Below are 18,271 nucleotides of genomic sequence, written 5' to 3' on the forward strand. Positions count from 1 at the left end.
TTTTCTTCAACAATAATCAAAATTTGGTAAATTTCTAAATCTTTTGATAAGTCAATCCTTTACTAGTAATAGGTATGTTCATCTCCAGAAAAGTAAAAGAGCAGGGTATAAACAATACCTACAATAAATAAAACAGTAATCTGTATTATGTACTATCTTTGTGTTATATTAGATAATACTAAGAATTATCAACAGTAGGTATTAGCGATAGTATCAGTAGAAGTTAATACCCACGATAAAAATCAATAGTCGCCTTGCATGGTACTTGCATCGAACGTCGACTGGCTTCCATACCGACGTAAAAGTATATGTAATATTTGTTATAAAATCTGTTAATAAAATTCTAACAAATAATAATTGTATTTTAATTTTATGTGGTATGTAGTTTTATGTATGTGTGTGATTATAAGAATATTTCGATGGATAATTATATTACTGAATTAACAATATCGATATTACTCTATCGGTAACATTCATAATGATAATCGTTTGTTGGTAAGACTTCAACCAAATTATCTACAATCGATATCATTGCTATCTATATCACAATATACTGAAAATTGAAATTAGTATCAGAATACACAGATGTTAGCACTATAAAGAATTTTGCTAAAAGTTTCAATTTACGAAAATAATTGAACTGATATCTGCTATGAAGTGACTATTACTTTAATATAGTTTTTTGTAATTTATGTAATTGTATATTTATAAAATACAAAAAATATTAACAAATTATACATACATACACACACACACACACACACACATACACACACACACACACACATATATATATATACGTATATATAAATTATAATTGTAGTAAATAAATACAAAAATATATTATTTAACAAAAATAGATCCCATTAGTAGTTTATCTAATAAATAAAACAAAATCAAAAAGAAGAATTGTTTGAGATAAACTATCAATTAATATCATTCCACTCTTATCCCCAATAGCAATTAATTCCTACTAATTCATACACGTTGCTAAAACGATTGGTCCCTCCCTTTCGACGTCTAAGCAATCTTGTAAGGACGATAGCCCCTCGGATAATAGCGTTCGTACGTTAGGACGATGGGATGTAGGTGGCTGACAAAGACAGGCGAGCAATTCAGAGAGAGAGAGAGAGAGAGAAAGAGAGAGAGAGAGAAAGCCAAGCAATTAAGAGAGAACATAAATCCCTTGGTTTAGCGCACTTCCTAGGAGTGAATCAATCGGCGTAATGGCCGATCGATTTAATTTTCATTTGGTTTCTAATCACGAGAAATAGTTTGCGACATTTGTGAATGCATAACACATTGGTCCTTCTAAATCCCGCATATATATTATTTTATCTGTAGATACAATAGAGATGCCAACCGCAATATGGGTTTACTTTATATGTTAAATTGAGCAAGTATGAAATTTCATAAACTTCGAACTTGATCGCCTATGAATAATAAATCCGCGATATACAAGAAATTAATCAATATATGAATAATCACAAATAATTGTGAAACTAACTCAATGTATTTATAAAAATAATGATTATTCAATTTTAATAACACAACTTTGAAATTTAGTTGAAATAACTGGAAGATAGAAAAGGAGAAATAATACTTCTGACAATTCAAACGGTCGAAGCGGAAATAAATTGGCAACCCGTACTATTCGGTTAAGTCGAACATTATGTAACGGCTCTGTAACAAAGATAAGCTTTGAAAAGTTACGTTTTATATCCTCGCGGTAATACCAGAGACTGATCCTCCGTTTCATTTCCTTCGTGGTCCATGAAACTTATTGAGAGTATCATTTCTAACGTTTACACTAACGTGATACTTCTACATCAAAAGTTATATAATAGTCTATCTCGGAAAATAAATCTAATCTTTTTGATATTGACAAATATCTTCTTGATATTTATAGAAAATAACTAAAGAGAATAAATTGATTGAAAAAATCCCGAAATTGAAGTAAATCATTCATTCTGTAAATATAATTGCTTGTTAAACATTGCAATTGTTTCATGAATTATTTAAATTATTGGAAATGAAAAACCAGAAGATCTTGTATTGATCATCTTTCTCATCCATTTCTCTCTCTCTCTCTCTCTCTCTCTCTCTCTCTTTCTCTCTCTCTTTCTCTCTCTCACTCTCTCGTATTAAACATCTTGTTCGGCTTTTCGCAAGCAACCCGTGGACAAATTATCGCTCTAGCGTAGTAATCAATCTGGCAAAGCCATCGACAGCAACGACTGGTGTACGTGCGAAACTGCACGTGTGCTGACACGTACGTACGTAGATCGACGATTACCTATACCTTCCCTTTGGTGGCACGTCTCCTCGTTGCTTAACTCTCTCCCCATCTTCACCTGACATCGACATCGTATTGCTCATAGACGTACCAAGGATTAACTCCGATCCATACTCAACGTAATATTCAATTTGAAAACAAAGAGATTTTATAATCTTGTAATTAAAATCTATTGATTCATTTTCATGAAAATACATTTTAAACTTGAATTAACATTCATACATTTCTTTAATTTCAACATCAAAGATATATTAAGAAAGTGCTGATTTCAATCTTATGACGTTGAACATATTATAGATCTCACTACATGGATGCTGACAAGACGAAGGAAAAATAAGAGGGGCCGAGTTAGCTTCGTTGAAACAAGTAACTCTCTCTTCCCGGTTCACGAATTTCTCTTACTTTCCCCTTTCCTCGCACAACGTCACGAGCCACGAAAAGCGAGGTCAAGCCGGTAGCTTGGCCGGCTCTCTGTATACGTCCCGCGGAACCCACGATACATCATTTTCGGCTGGGATGATCTTACGGTAGATTTACCATTTGCACAGTTTATGGGCGTCGGTCTGGGCCATAAACTTGGGTTGGCAATGACGGCGACCCGTGGCTGCCGTCGACTGAGTTAGGTAATCTCGAGGGTAACGTAAACGATAGAAAGAGAGAAAACTACAATAGATTACGATTCTCTTCATTCGCTTTATTCTTATATCTAAAGGAAATCTTTTTGTTTTTTTAAGTCATTGTGATTACAAATTATCAAAATTTGTTTCTTAAAAGTAAAATATAAGTACGATCATTATACTTCATATGTGCAATAAAATATTCTATGTCATCTTGAAAGGAAAAAAAAATAAGTTATTATTATAAAAATAAATATGTAATCGGTATTATTAGCTCGATCAAATTTACATTAGATCCAAACGGGGGCGTAGACATAAACGAAAGAATTCGATCGATCTCGTTTCTTTAGTCTGAACCTTAACGGTTCAAGAAATTTATTAACACGCCTACCTCGATGCCTTCCGGCCAACAAAAGAGATCGATTATACACGCTCGAACCGTCCCCTTCTTACTTGGCTACCGGATTTAACTTCGCGATATCCACACCTGTACTTACCTGCACCTCGAGTGAGATGAACCGAACATAATGGGACAACCCTTACTAAATCTACCATTGTAAGAAATCGCTCGGAGTTAATAATGAAATTCGGCTTTTGCCATTGTGGTTTGCGGCCTACATTGTGATGCAGGAGATCACGAAAGCATAGAGTTCATCGTTCTTTCTCTTTTTCTCTCTGTCTCTCCCTTTCTCATATTTTCAGGAGATGCTATAGACACGAAGGACATGCTTTATTATTTTCTTTTTTTAATCTAAATCATCGATTTATATGAACAGGCAGATGGCACTCATAATGGATTAAAAAAACGATAAGCATATCAACCTATATGTATAAGAATACATGCATACAATTCTAATATAAGTGAATCTAGAAAAAAATTATCTAATCCAGCTGGATCAGAAACGAAATATAAATAATAGTTTGAAATCGTCGAAAATTTGATAAGACAGTTGAAAGGAGACATAAAACAGTTTTAAATCTTGAAAGTGGTACAGATCGAAATCAGCTTTTAGCCAACGTATCGATCAAGAGATAGAATATGAAGGTTCTTTTCACCTGCGGCATACGCGCGCTTTTCGTCAATGAAGAGGCAAAAGAGCCGAGAGAAGTATCGGCACGAGATAGAAGTAAAAGGGGCGAACGGGAAGGCTAGCAGCATCTGGTGTTGCCTTGCTCCACCTTCCATCCTCTCTCCCTCAATCTTTCCCTCTTTATCTCTCTCTCTCTCTCTCTTTCTCTCTCTCTCTCTATATATATATATATCTCTCTCTCTATCTCTCTTTCCATCCTCCGTCCTCATTCCCGTTCAGGCCGCTGCCGTTGTCCCGACGTTACTTCCATGACGGTGAGCTTGAATGCGCGCCGATAGTCGCGGCGGGAAACCAACGAGCCTACCCAAAGTCGTCCATGGTTTCCACGCATCCAACCCAGCACAAGCTCGGCCTAGCTCAACCTGGTCCAGAGAGACGAACACGTCGACAACGGCTGTTGCCGGTAGGTATACTACACGTACGTGCACACGCACGAACAAACACCAGGATCTACGTCATCGTTGGTGGAGGCAACACCGGTACCATCGGCAGCGGGGCCGCTCGCTCCTCTGAAATAATAACAGAAGAATGAAAATGAAAGAAAAGGAAAAAGTAATAATCTCGGGGGATCTTTTAAAAGCCATCGAAGCAAACGAAGCCGCCGGATTGTCGTGCGTTATAAGGGTTTCTCTCTCTCTCTCTCTCTCTCTCTCTCTCTCTTTCTCTCTCTTTTTCTTTCTTTCTTTCTTTTTCTTTCTTTCTTTCTTTCTCATTCTCCTTTTTTTCGAATCCTCGCCTTCCTCTTCCTCAACCCCTGTGATTCTTCTTCCACATCTTCTCCTCTTTTTCCGAATGCATCGAGCGCGAATCTTCTGTAAAAGAAATGGTTACATTGGTATATGTTCATGTGTAAGTATTTCAATGTATAAACATATATATAGCTACGGTTACGTGCGTGCATCAACAACGTCGACGATGAGAAGGATGTATTATTGGAAAAAGATAAATGTTGTGCCCAGAGGTACGTATGAAACGATTTATCCGTTTTTCTTTCTGCTCGATAACAATAACGTTGTAAATTGTTATAAGTCGATTTTCTTCCGTTCGGTGATCACCTAATCCAAAAGATATTTTAAGAAACCTGTATAATTCTTCGAAATAAAATGAATAACTTGGTGTGATCATACATTGACTTAGAATACTCAATTAGGATTCATTTTGATGTTAATATTGACACAATGTCGATGATAATAGAACAGTTTAAAATCCTTGATTTCTCAAAGAAGAAAAAACCGAATTGATAGAAGATACACGTTTGATGGATTAATATGTATATATATATATATATATATATATATATATATATATATATACATATATATATATATACATATATATATATATCATATTAATATATATATATATATATATATATATATATATATATATAATAAGAAAGTAAGAGAGTGCAAGAGGTATAGATCAAGAGATAAAACAGCGAAGAAAGAAGAAGATGAAGAAGAAATAGAAAAAGAAGAAGATAAAGGAGAAAAGAAGAAGAAGAAGAAGAAAGAGATCGTAAATGGTAAAGAATAAGAGACAACAGATGAGATAAAGTGAGACAAGAATAGACAGGAAGAGAATGAGATAGAAAGAGAGAGAGAGAGAGAGGGAGAGAGAGAGGGAGAGATGCGAAGTTGGTTTCATTCGGGGAGAGCCGGGGGAGGCACAGGATTTCACGGGAGGCTGATCACGAATGGACGCGTCTCCCGCAGCTCTGCCGCTGACAGCCAGGAATTGGAATTGCATCGGCGTCGCTCGATAGCCAACCATCCCGCCAGTCAGCCAGTCAGGCAGCCAAACGGCCTAATACAGCCTACCTTGCTTGCCTATCTATCTACGTAGATTCTAGCTATCTACCTACCTACCTACCTACCAACATACCTACCAACCTATCTACCTACCTACGTACCTAACAACTTGACTATCTGCATGTTGGTTTGCCTGTTAGAAGCATCGACTCCATGTCTGCCTATGTACCGACCAAATCTACTACCGTTTTCTCGTTCAATCTCGAACGAGCTCTTCCGATCGATCCGACGAACTACTACATTGCTATATAGTCACTCGAGAAATCCAAAGATCCAACGGAGACGGATGGATAAATCGGTTCTGGAATCGTCGCTCTAGCAATCGTCTGAATGACAGTTAGAGATATATCGACTTCAATTCGGAATATCTTCGACGATAAAATCTTGAATTCTTCGTTTTTATATATATTATATAATATTTATATTTATATTTATTTATATTTATTTATATTTATATATTATATAATATTTAGGATCCTGTACATTTATATGATCTATGTATATTAATATATAAGATTAATAAAATAAATATAGATATTGTGAAAAATAGCGATTCTTTCAATTCTTTCTCTAATATCATTAATATCGACATTAACAATATTTACCTTGAAATCGATTAGTCGAAGTATTTTATTGCTTTAATTAAAAAGTGACCGTTCTTTTCTATAAGATCCTAATTGGGTCTTACCTTGTTTAACGAACAAAATAACAAATTACAACAGGTTGACAGGTAGAACATCGGTGTCGCATTCAATATTCACCGCGAACTCGTTATTCGAGGTATCGAATAAATGCGCATCGATAAACACTGGATACGTCACAACTAGGTATAACATGAATTGATATCATTGCTCACTAGTTTCATAGGAAATACTTGTATTTAAAAAATTATCGCTATTATTTTTGCTTTCGAATAAATAACACTTTTTAAGTAAAAAGTATTATGATCGAAGAGTAACATACTGCTTTAATTATTTTATTTAAAGTACGACATTAATTATCAAAATGACAAAAAAAAAATATGTGAAATTTATAAAATAAAAAAAGGTTTCCATCGAAAATATTGAAAATATGTCTGATCGAAATAAACTTTAACTAGTTAAACCTGTCATCGTACACATTCGAAATATATTTCAAATTACGAATATAATCGAAAATAATTTTCACTTGTTTCTATACAAAAGAAAAAGCAGTTATTTTAACTTAAAACATAAAACTTTTATTTATTCTAAATAAACATTCCTCGTTTGTAAACAGATCGCGTGGGAAAAGAATTAAAATATATACGTCGTTGTCATAGGATATCATTGGAAGACTAAGATGACCGCAAACCACCGTAAGAATAGAAGGAATAGAAGGGGAATCAGGAACGATAAACGTAAACGACGAGAAAATGGAGTAACCGCGGAGAAAGCGAGAGAGCGAAAAAGGCGGTAACGCGGTAACGAGCGCGACGTTACGATCATGCCGTCGAAAAGGAAGAAGAAGAGAAATAGAGAAAGAGAGAGAAAGAGAGAGAGAGAAAGAGAGAGAGAGAGAGAGAGTAAGAGAGAAAAAGAGAGAGAGAAAGGAAGAGAAAAAGGGAAAGGGTACCCTAGAGAACGCGATTGCGTGTCGTCGTTCCTCGCCCTAACAAGGACCCCCGTAGCGGCGAAGCGGCTTCCACGCTTCGCCCGTGCCAAACTAAAATCTCCCTTTTCATTCTAGCGAAACAACCCCTTGATATCGGCAGCGGGTCGGCGGTGTCCCATCGCTAACCCCTAGCTCGATGCCAGTACAGACCGTCTATATGTATATCGATGGACCCAGAAAACGCTTTCTCCTCCATGCTAATAACGCGGTGATAGAACGACTCGCACGCGGTAGCTCCCACACGAATATCTTTATACACCTTTACCAACATTTATTATATATATACGTAACAGTAGACCAAATAAAGTGTTACAATCTGTTTTTGATGAATCTAATAGATATAGATTTCTAATTGAATTGTTTTTTCTTTTCTTTTTCTATATTACATAAGATTTTACTTTCTTTTAAATGTAATATATATTAGCAATTTTTATTTTAAATAGTACATAAATTTGTGCAATTGTTAATAATTCTAGAGAAAGTGGGATAATTTTATTTAAACACGGAACACTTAAAATGTGTTGTAGTCATAAAATAATCAACTTTCGTATCTTGTTTAACTTTCTGGGTACATTAATCATTGATACTAGCGATTTCGAAGTAAATAGTTTATATCGTTCTATTTGCCTCATTTTGTACGTGTATATATGTTATATATATATATTTATATATTATAATCAGTTATAAACAGGAATATTCCTTCGATATCAAACGTAAACTACGATTCTACATTTCTTCACCCTATGCTCATAGCTTCATCTCTCCTCTTCGATCCCTTTTTACGACACCCTTTTTTTCAGTCTCTCTCTGTCTCTCTCTCTGTCTCTCTCTCTCTCTCTTTCTCTCTCTCTCTCTCTCTCTCTCTCTCTCTCTCTCTCTAAAATGTACCTTACGTCCAAGCGGAGAAGCGCGTTAAAACGCTCGTCCCTTTGGCGCGTTACGGTCATAGAACGATTTACGACAATCTAAAGGATAGAGGGGTTGTTCGGCCCGAAAGAAACTTGCTTTCACTTGCCTTCGACACGAATATGACCCTTTTCCGTGAACGCTCGGGAAACGCTGATCATTATGAAATAATAAAGTCGGATAATAATCGTTAAGCGAAAAAGAGAGAGTGTGATGGACAATGAACTTGGAATAGGACTCAAACGTTTTGAATGTTTTTATTCATGCGTACCGATAGATAATAATAATAAGTATAACAAAATATTCATCAATTGTCAAATGGAAAGATCACGAATGATATCGAGGTATGTCCGTGTCATAAATCAGATTCTGAAATCACATAATTATCTGTGTAATCGAATGAATATTATTCATGATCAGAACGATGCAATAGAGAGTTTATTTTAACCTGCTCGTACTCTATTCTATATCGACGTATTCAAATCCTACGGTATCTTTGGATTTTCGAACAGTATACTTGTCTCTTCCCTTCTACGATAAAGAAATCCTCGGGGATGGTAATTTACTTTGAGCCAATAGAAGAAAAGAAAACAGTGCCGTCGAAGGAAAGATAAAAGGATGAAGAATACGAAAAAAAGGAAAAGAGAACTAATCCAGGAAAGCGAAGCACGAGGATTCGTGCGGAAACGGCGCGAGTCAAGGGCTCATAAATGGCGTAACACGCGTCCTGCTCGGATATTTGCAGTTACGTATATAAGGACGTTGTAGTTTGTGGCATAGGTACGCGCACATGTAAGTATGGAGAGAAAAAGAGAGAAAGAGAAAGAGAAGGACAGAGAAAGAGAAGGAAAGAAAGACGCGCACACACTGGATGACGCGTAGGAAGTTGACTGCCGTGAAAGAGAAAGAAAAGATGGGTGAATAGAGGGTACGAAAGACGGAGATTAAGGGCCACCGAGGAGATGAGTTTGTTAAAAAGGCAGAAGCGGGCTAGCAGCACGCATCAGGGACATCAAAGCGACAAGACGAAATGAAATCCAACCGCTGGCGCTGCTTCTGCTGCCGCCGTTGCTGCCGGTCTCTCAGACGGAGAGTGCCAGGGAGAGAAATATAGAAAGAGAAAGAAAACGCGAAAGAGAGAAAGAAAGAAGAAGAAGAGAGAAAGAGAGAGAGAGAGAAAGAGAGAAATTCTTCTCTTCCATTCGTTTCTCCGTTGTCCTTTTCCTTTATCCGCTTCTACTTTTCTTAGCGTTTTCAACCTCCATCTCTTTCTCCCTTTTCTTTCTGACCCTTTCGCTCCCTCGTCGCGCCATCTTTTTTTCCCCCTTTACCCATCCCTATCACCCAGCGTCGGTACTCCATATCCGCTTGAACCCTCGTAAAGCGCGAGCCGGAGGTGGAGAAGTTCAGAGTTGATGGAGGAAGGAGTGGAGGAGGAGAAAGAGAAGGAGGAAGGACGACCCTCTTCTTTCAGAGAAAGACGATGGTCGGTGTGCAGTGTTTCTGCTCGCCCATTTTCAACAAAGTTCTTCCTCTCGGTATCTCTTTTTTTCTCTCTCTTTCTCTCTTTCTCTCTCTTTCTTTTTTTCTCATTCTAACCAGCCGTCGCCGTCTCATATTTTTCACGAACGTATACAGGCTAGACTAAGGACGGGGTAATTACCTCTCACATAGGTAGGTACACGCCACGCCCTGGAATCGTCTCGTTGCAGCCTCTCGAGAGAAACGCGTTACCTCTTTCCATTCTTGCTTGACGTGTCGAGGAGCTAGCTGCTGAAAGTGAAGGAGCTTGGAGAGAGGAACCAAGAGTGAAGGAGGAAAAGAAAAAACGCTCTTCGAAGGTTAGAATTTTCTATCCAACAAGCCCAATTGCGATGAGATGTGCCAGAGTAAAGCGTCAAAAGGGACCAACGTTATTTTTCTTTTTTTTTCCCTTCCTCCCCCTTTTTTCCTCTTTTTCCTTCTTTTTATTTTTTCTAATTTGTTACATTGAGTAAAAGTGGAGACACGGTTGAAAGAAGGAGCACCTTTGCCGCTGTCCCTTTGATCGTTCTAGAATCTTCTTTCGTTTCTTCCTCTATCCTTCCCTCCTCCCATTCCACCTTTCCTTCGTCCACCTACAATCTATCTTTCTACATGCTTGTCTCTCTTTATTTCCTATCTTTTTACTTTTTTTTCTATCATTCCATGTGTTTCTCTTCTTTTTTCTTACATTGTGACCAACTTGCTAGTGAATTACCCGCATTGTTTTCCCGCGAAGAGTTTTGTGCCTTTTGACAGAGAGATATATAAATAATATAAATAAATGGCATCGTCGAAAATTAGATGGGATGGGAGGAAAAATAGACGGTGGAATTAACGATTACATCTTTCGACCATTGACATTTTTTTCATAATGCTTTTGATTATCTCTTTTATATAACGAGTAAACGCATATACTTTTAAATACTAATATTACAAACAAATTTATTGGTCGATAAAAAGAGTCACTTGAATATTAATGTTATATGAATAATACGTAGAAAAAAATTCTTCGATTATCTGCCGAATGAGCTCTCACGGTTTCTTTTTCTTTCTCTTTTTGAATTTTTTTCAAACATTACATTACGAAATATTCACGGTCTTACGATGACTCAATAATATCTATAAAAAAAAAAAAAAAATTCCGATAATGTCCACATTGGATTCATGCGACCCGAAGAATAATCCGTTTAAAGAAGAAATATTTCAAAGCGGCGTGAAACTTCTTTGCAGTTCGTCGTCGCTCGAACGAAACTCGTTCGGCACATTCTTCGATCGGTAAGAAGGAAAGAAAAATAAAGACAGAAAATGAACGAAGAAGAAAAGGGGATAGACTTGAAAGCGAACACTCTCAGTTCGCTGATTCGATTCAAATTTCTCGCACGAGGACGATCAAATCATAAATATGTATCCCCCTTGGCAAACGCTAAATTCATGGAAATTCTTTAATTGAGTTATTTTGCTTTATCACAAAAAATGACTACCACAGATACGAAGACGAGGAGAAGGTTTTGATAAGAAAATCCTTGTGGGAAGCATGACAGCTTCGAAAATCTCCTTAGACGTTACCAACTTTTAGAATTTCCTAACTAACGCGCTCGCCACAAAAACCTCGTTATTGTTTTATTTCGGCTAAATATTTGAATGGCATGCTTCGATGAAGAAGGATATCTATCACTTTTAGTAAGAAATATTAAAACTTATAATCGTCGTAAAGTAAATTCAATTGCACACTAATCCAGAGGATCATTAAAATAATTTATAAATTTTACATCTCAACATTTGAAATTTTGAGAAAATTACATTTTTATTAAAATTCTTTTCCAACGAAACAAGAAAAGAAAAAAGAATGGCTTTGGTGCGATATTCGAAGCATTTACGTCATCTTTATGTTCACAGAGAAAGAACCTACCGCGTAAATCGAGTATAACAGACACGTCGGGCGATGGCTTAAAGGAAGTATTCCCGGCATTTTAATATCGCTCGTTTGAAGAGGGTTAGCACGTATGAGCAACGCCAACGAAGTATCTAAGGTGAGTAAAATAAGGGAGAAGGGATAAAGAGAAGTATGGGGACGAATGAAACACGATGGGAGAGTAAGGAAAAGGCGAGGGGAAGAAAATAGGGTTGGAAAGGAGCAAGGAAGGAACAAGCATGCTCTCTGAAGCTATATAATGACTCGTTACGGATGTAACCGCCATAACGAGGCCACCCACGAGTGTCGATGGCATACCTACTTATCGGCACTCCCGATACGAGTAGACTGAAGGTGAGAAGAGGGATGATTCCTGTGTTCCCACTACTTGTTCCTCGCTAACGCTGTCAATTTCACACGATTATGCGCATTCCTGAACTCCCTTTGAAGTTTCAACGAACGTTGTCGAATTGATAGCAATGAGAAAATAAAAAGAATATAAATAGGAAATAAAGAATATAATTGATGTCTTTAATAAAGATTCATGACTTTTCATAATTATATAAAAAAAAAAAAAAAGATTAAAAATTTTCATCGACGCGTTTGAAACACCCTAATTTATAAAAGCAATAATTTATAAAAGCAATAATTTATAAAAGCAATAATTAAAAAAAGTTCACGAAATTAAGCTTACGAAATGACGTCCATTAAGTTCTAATATTGAGAAGTCTCAATCGTCGATACATAAAACTTGTTTGGATATCTTCAAAGATTCTGCTCAGTAAATGCTTCAAGAACGATCGATTCTCATCTCTATCTGGCAGAGGTGAGAAGAGAAGCGGACAGAGAGTTTCCGAGGTTGCCTACCTACGCTCCTACATATCCGCCACTTTGCAGCCCTTTCCTCCCCTTTCCCTGCCCTCTACTATCTCCGTATACGAGTCCCTCTCCTCTTCCTCTCTTACTCTCTCCCTCTCTCTCTCTCCGCCATTATGTTCCCTTTTGCTAGGCGTCTCTATAGCAACCCGCCGCCACTAACGCTGGCAGACAAGAGAACGGTTACCTACGCACACACCCACGTGGTTAGGAGCATGCGTGTACACCCTCTTCCTCCTCCTCCTCCTCCTTCTCTTCCTATTCCTTTTTCAACTCCACACGTTGGGCATATCGTACACGGACCTGACCCATTTCAAAAAGTCCTTCAACAGAGCAAAGGTGAAAAGACGTGACTCGAAAGCTCTAATCTAGCTAACTTTCATTACACTTATCAAAGATTCATATGTCCCTTCTTATAATTAGGTTAAGCGACTCATGTTCGTACCATTATAAATGGCAATTATAACTTTGCATAGAAATTCCTAAAGACTATACGTCGATTCACGAGATTATTTATCTGCGATACAAATAAAGAATTGGAAACAATTTATTTTATTATATTTTTATATATCTTACTTTCACGTAATAGAAATATCAGGATCGAATTTGAGTGGTTTTCGTTTTCGTCGAAAAGCTTTCTTCCACCTTCCGCTATTTACTAGTTTAGCGACGCGTAAATAACGCGTCGCCGATGGCGATACCATACAAGGAATAATAGGTAAGTTAGGCAAAATGCCTCGTACTTGTAACACCCGTAAATGGCATCGTAGTTGAGAGGATCCAAGGCAACTGAGCGCCTAGGGGTTGGAACGCTTTCGGGCCCCTTGATGAATTGTCCGCACGTGTCTGCCCGCGTACCACCGCCTAATTACATGCTGATCACAGCGAGTACCTATATTGTTCCCTCCATCCTCCTACGTTAGGTCACCCTCGCATAACCGTACGCTATCCTACCCTCTCTTACTCCACCCTCTTCCTTCCTTCTCTCGCTAAACGCGAAATTGCCTATTGTGCTCGGTTTCGCGGTCGAAACGGTCAACAGCCTATCATCAAAATCCACCGGCTGATACTTTTGTAATTTGCGTTTATCCGCATGTTGAACGGTTATGGAATTTTAATAAATTTCTCGCAACGCTTTTACGAGACTTATGTGTGCGAATTTACGATATTTTTATAAGGTTTTACGTAAAAATTTTTAACTTTCTGAAATCAAGTCAAATTGTCGTACGTTACTTAATTGTAATTTGAGTGTCAATTTTTAAAAAAATTGATTTTTTTATCCTCAACCTTCGATTTAATCGATTTTTTATTTTATATTATTTTTGTATAACTTTCAAACATTTTTTCTTCAAAAAGAATTTTGAAAAAAATACCTTTGATATTGTTTTTTCGTGGAATATTGTATAGTTTCTCGGACAGACCGATAGTTTTAACGAATCATTCGAGCCAAATAAACGATCATGGATTCCAAGCTTCCAGGGAGCGTACCATCGATCCGATTTGCCAATCGACATTTATTTTTTTCCCACCCTTAAAATTGTCCATCGTGGCGTGAGTCGTGGATTGATGTGTTTGCCGGAGTCGCTGATAGATGGAGGCGCTCGTGTTGTCGGCGCCCTTCCTACCCCCTTAACATAGACAAATGCTTCCTATCCACCCCTAACAAATATCTCTCAGATTTATTATGCGAAACCGTCTTCGCTACACGACGACAACCTTCCTGAAAAGTTCGAGGCTGCAAAAAATTGCTTTCCTTTTCGGCTCAATCGTGCGTAACATGACATAAGACAGGAGAAATTCGTTCGATACATCAAATCGATAATAAATTCACTATAAAAATGTACGAAAATTTACTTAATCGTTAAGTCAATCTTTAATTTTTATATTTTTCTTTCGCTTTTTTTTAGATACATACGTTCTAAGTTCATAAAAAGATTCATATAGTTATTATCGATCCATTTGTAAAAAGTAAAATTAAAATCGTTTTTTATTATAGAAATATCGTTAACGCATCTTATTGTATATAGAAGCAAGTTAAATGGCATTTTTTGTGGTAATTTCGACGAACGTCATTTTCCTTTCACGTTGGATTTGTCGGCATCGAATTAAAAAAATAAAAGAAAGGAAAAGAAAAAAAAAGAAGAAAAAGAAAAAAGAAGAAAAAAGAAGAAAAAAGAAGAAAAAGAAAAAAGATAGAAAGAAGGAAAGATAAATTGACCCATAGCCAGTGGGCCGCGGTTCATTATCATTACTCGCGGTTCGCGTGATACGTCGCCGTGTGCGTTCGACTGTGCGCATGGTAGATGATGTCGGGGCACCCTCGCAAATTATTGTGGATATAAAAGTGCTGCGAAGTGATACTACTGAATGAACATACGAACGAACGAACGAACGTTGGAACGACGGAACGATGGAACGATGGAACGATGGAACGAACACCGCGAATATCGGCGAACAAAACGCGCCGGCCGATCTCGTCGCATATTTGTGGCTCCGCTATCCGGTCGTAAATAAAGTCCCTCTAAAAACAAAAACACGACGAAATAACGAACAAATGCACCTATCACTTCTGGTACATAAAGTTCCGCGATATTTTCTATGTGTATAAGAGTAAACATGTGTGAGTGAGGTGGTGTACGAATGGCATGCTAGCTCCTCCAGTTCGCGACAATCCTGATGGCAACGATAGTGTTCGTGTCGTCGTTGATATTTTGGTATAAGCAACGAGACAAGAGTGTGAGAAAAAGAAAAAAAGAAATAGTACATATATGTCTGCGCAATGAAAAAGTAAAACTGTCGTTGTATACCGTCGAATGTTCAACCAGTATGAGGTTAATAGTTGAACAAACGAGGAAAGTAATGCAGACCACCGTCCTTGCGCTTTTCTACCAAACATAAAATGATATAGCGTCATACGTTGGTAAACTAAAAAACATTCACTTCGATGTTCTTGCTATTCATTTTATACAAGGTCGATATTTGTTTTTCCTTAACGAAAAAAAAAATATCTTATAAGTAAAAAACTCTTGCATTTTACAAATGAAAAGTTGCTAAAATTTATGGAACGATTATTACATTACCACTACATTCGTTCAATGTATCTTTTTCTATCAAATTTAAAGTCTGCCTTCTCATTGACCTCGATCACTTCTTTCTGCTACATACTCGAGTAGACGAGCATCTAATCGTTCAAATATCATTTTTTTTTGTTCTCTCGTATCTCCGTAAAACTTATTCTTGGTCCTCTGGTTTCGTCCGCCAATAAAACAAAGAACTGTTACGGATTGATGTTGGGGAAAGTAAGAGAATGAGAAAAAAAATAAATAAATTGCGATATTCTTGGGTAGTACGAACGCAATATCGGTGTATATTTACGAGCCTTCAGGGGGTTGCCGTAGAGGCTCACATCGGTGTTTCGCAAAGGAAAAGAGGCTAAGAGAGAAAGAGAGAAAAAGAGAGAGCGAGCGAGAGAGAGAGAGAGAGAGGGTGGAATGGTGGAAGAAAGGCAATGCGGCTGTAGAGAGGATAGGAGTGGGTCGAGGAGGGTGAGTTTGTTGGGAGCGAAGGTCGGTGGCGTTTCTTGCAAGAAGAAGCTCCCCGGGCCGTACCGCTCAAAAAACATTCAAATTAATTCCAGCCGGCTTGTTCCAATGATGGCGGCCAATGTTGTGCAACATAAGACGAGAGAGAAAGAGAGAGGGAGAGAGAGAGAGAGAGTGAGTCTCGGTCTCGTACATGATCTCCCGTACACAGATAACGCATGCGAGTGAGTATGTGAGCATCATGACCGTATGTATATATACAGGTATGTACATATGTTCCGCGTACGCTTATGTACATTCCTACGAGTACATGCATAGCAAGAATCCATGCAGGTATCTATTTCCACGTACATACGTACAGGGTGCTCTTTCCAAGAAAATCTGTTATGCTTCGTCGTTTTGTTTTTTCTGATAAAGAATCGATGCCCAAAAATATAAAAACTGTCATTTCCATCGAAAGGAATCGTAACAAAATCGAGAATTATTTTCGTGACTTTAGTATAGGATCACTTTTTTATCAGTTTCGAATATATTTATAAAAGAGCCATCATACTTGTAGAATATAATTTTGTAAAAAAAGAAAAAAAAAAAGAAAAGAAAAAAAGAAAAATATCCTAAATATATAAAAGATGCTACATCTGTGTGGTTTGAATAAATACAAAGCACATTTCCAATTACATCGTTCGAATGAAAAGAGTTTCTCTCTTATGGCTTCGATATTAAAATAGAAAAAATGTACTCTGATAAAGAGAGAAAGAGAAACGCGACCATTTTCATTGAGACACCCCGTATTGTTACGCGTATACGGAGGATCTCAGTATCTTTTCTGGCCAAGCTATCTGAGTGTCTTTTCTTCATCGCCATTTTTCTCCCTTTTTCTCTCTTATACCTCCATCCAGATGTATCCTTCTTCCTATCTCTCCATCTCGTGTACTATAAGAAGACCAAGGCACGTTGGTAACAACATACAGGAAAGGAAGAAGCTTCGAAAAAGGGGAGAATTCCACGACATTTTCTCACTCCCTCCTCTCTTTCCACCCGTCTTTGGTCTTTCCTTCTCTTTTCCTCCTCTCGTCCTACTTTGCATGCCTTTATAGAAGAGAGAGGAACCGTCAGGATGCGGGAAGGAAAGACGCGAAAGAAGAAAAGAAAGACGGACCTGGAGGGTGGGATGAAGACAGGGAAAAACAGAAAGAGAGAAAGAGAGAGAGAGAGAGAGAGAGAGAAATGATAATCCATTCCGCGGTCATAACGCAGTGTGCTACCGTAAAGCTCACTAGACAAGAAATACGGCCAACCAACCACTCTGTCTCACCTCCCTTTCTCTCTTTGCTTCTTTCTCCCTCTTTTCTTCTCTCTCTCTTTTTCTCTCTCTTTCTCTCTATCTCTCTCTATCTCTCTCTATTTCTCTCTATCTCTCGCTCCTTTCTTCCCCGCCGTATGTCCTCCTCTTCTCGTCTTTCTCTTCTTCCTCCGACTCGGTCGCACGCTCTCTTTCTCTCCCGTATATCCCGCGGCAAACTTATCCTCCTGGTTATATGCAAACCACCATCGTTCCCCCAGGCCAGTCATAAACTTACTGAATTATATTACGTGGACTTGCTGTTACCTCTGTCCACTTCGCTCGGCTCTTCTCTTCCTTCTTCGTTCTTCCATAATCTCTTTTTCCTATCCTTTTTCTTCTCCTTTCTCCCTAGTGACCTTCGTTCGCGGACATTTCCTCGAATCAAAAAGTATGAGTTTCGACGTGAAAAGTACGAGTAACGTAACCAAGATAAATAATTAAATGCAAACTTTATTGGATTATTAAATTTCGATAGTTGACTTTTGTACTACATAAACATTACCAGTACTATAAATATTATAACACGTGAATACTTACTTTATAAATGTTATATCAAAAACAATTAGAAATGAGATAATATTTAGGCTATTTCTCACATCATCCTTCTCCTTATTTCTCATTCAAACAAAATAACAAGCAACTAAATATAGAATGCTAATAGAATGTGATTCGGGATTCGGAGCAATCGATCGGCCATGTATGTGCGAGATACTCGCGAG

At 37.6% G+C, this 18,271-nt stretch overlaps 1 protein-coding gene across 1 annotated transcript in view; it reads right to left on the reverse strand.

The window, feature by feature from the left end:
• Positions 1 to 10,568: 10,568 nt before the first annotated feature.
• Positions 10,569 to 18,271, reverse strand: part of LOC118444812 (ankyrin repeat and SAM domain-containing protein 1A) — a 103,504-nt gene continuing 95,801 nt past the window's right edge. The window contains exon 19 of the mRNA XM_085659792.1: positions 10,569 to 10,623. Coding sequence (XP_085515918.1) covers positions 10,589 to 10,623 — 35 coding nt within the window. The 3' untranslated portion in view covers positions 10,569 to 10,588. The remainder of the gene's footprint in view (positions 10,624 to 18,271) is intronic.

This window comes from Vespa mandarinia, chromosome 10 (genome assembly GCF_050613455.1).
Source record: "Vespa mandarinia isolate Hongniang chromosome 10, ASM5061345v1, whole genome shotgun sequence".
NCBI lineage: Eukaryota > Metazoa > Arthropoda > Insecta > Hymenoptera > Vespidae > Vespa > Vespa mandarinia.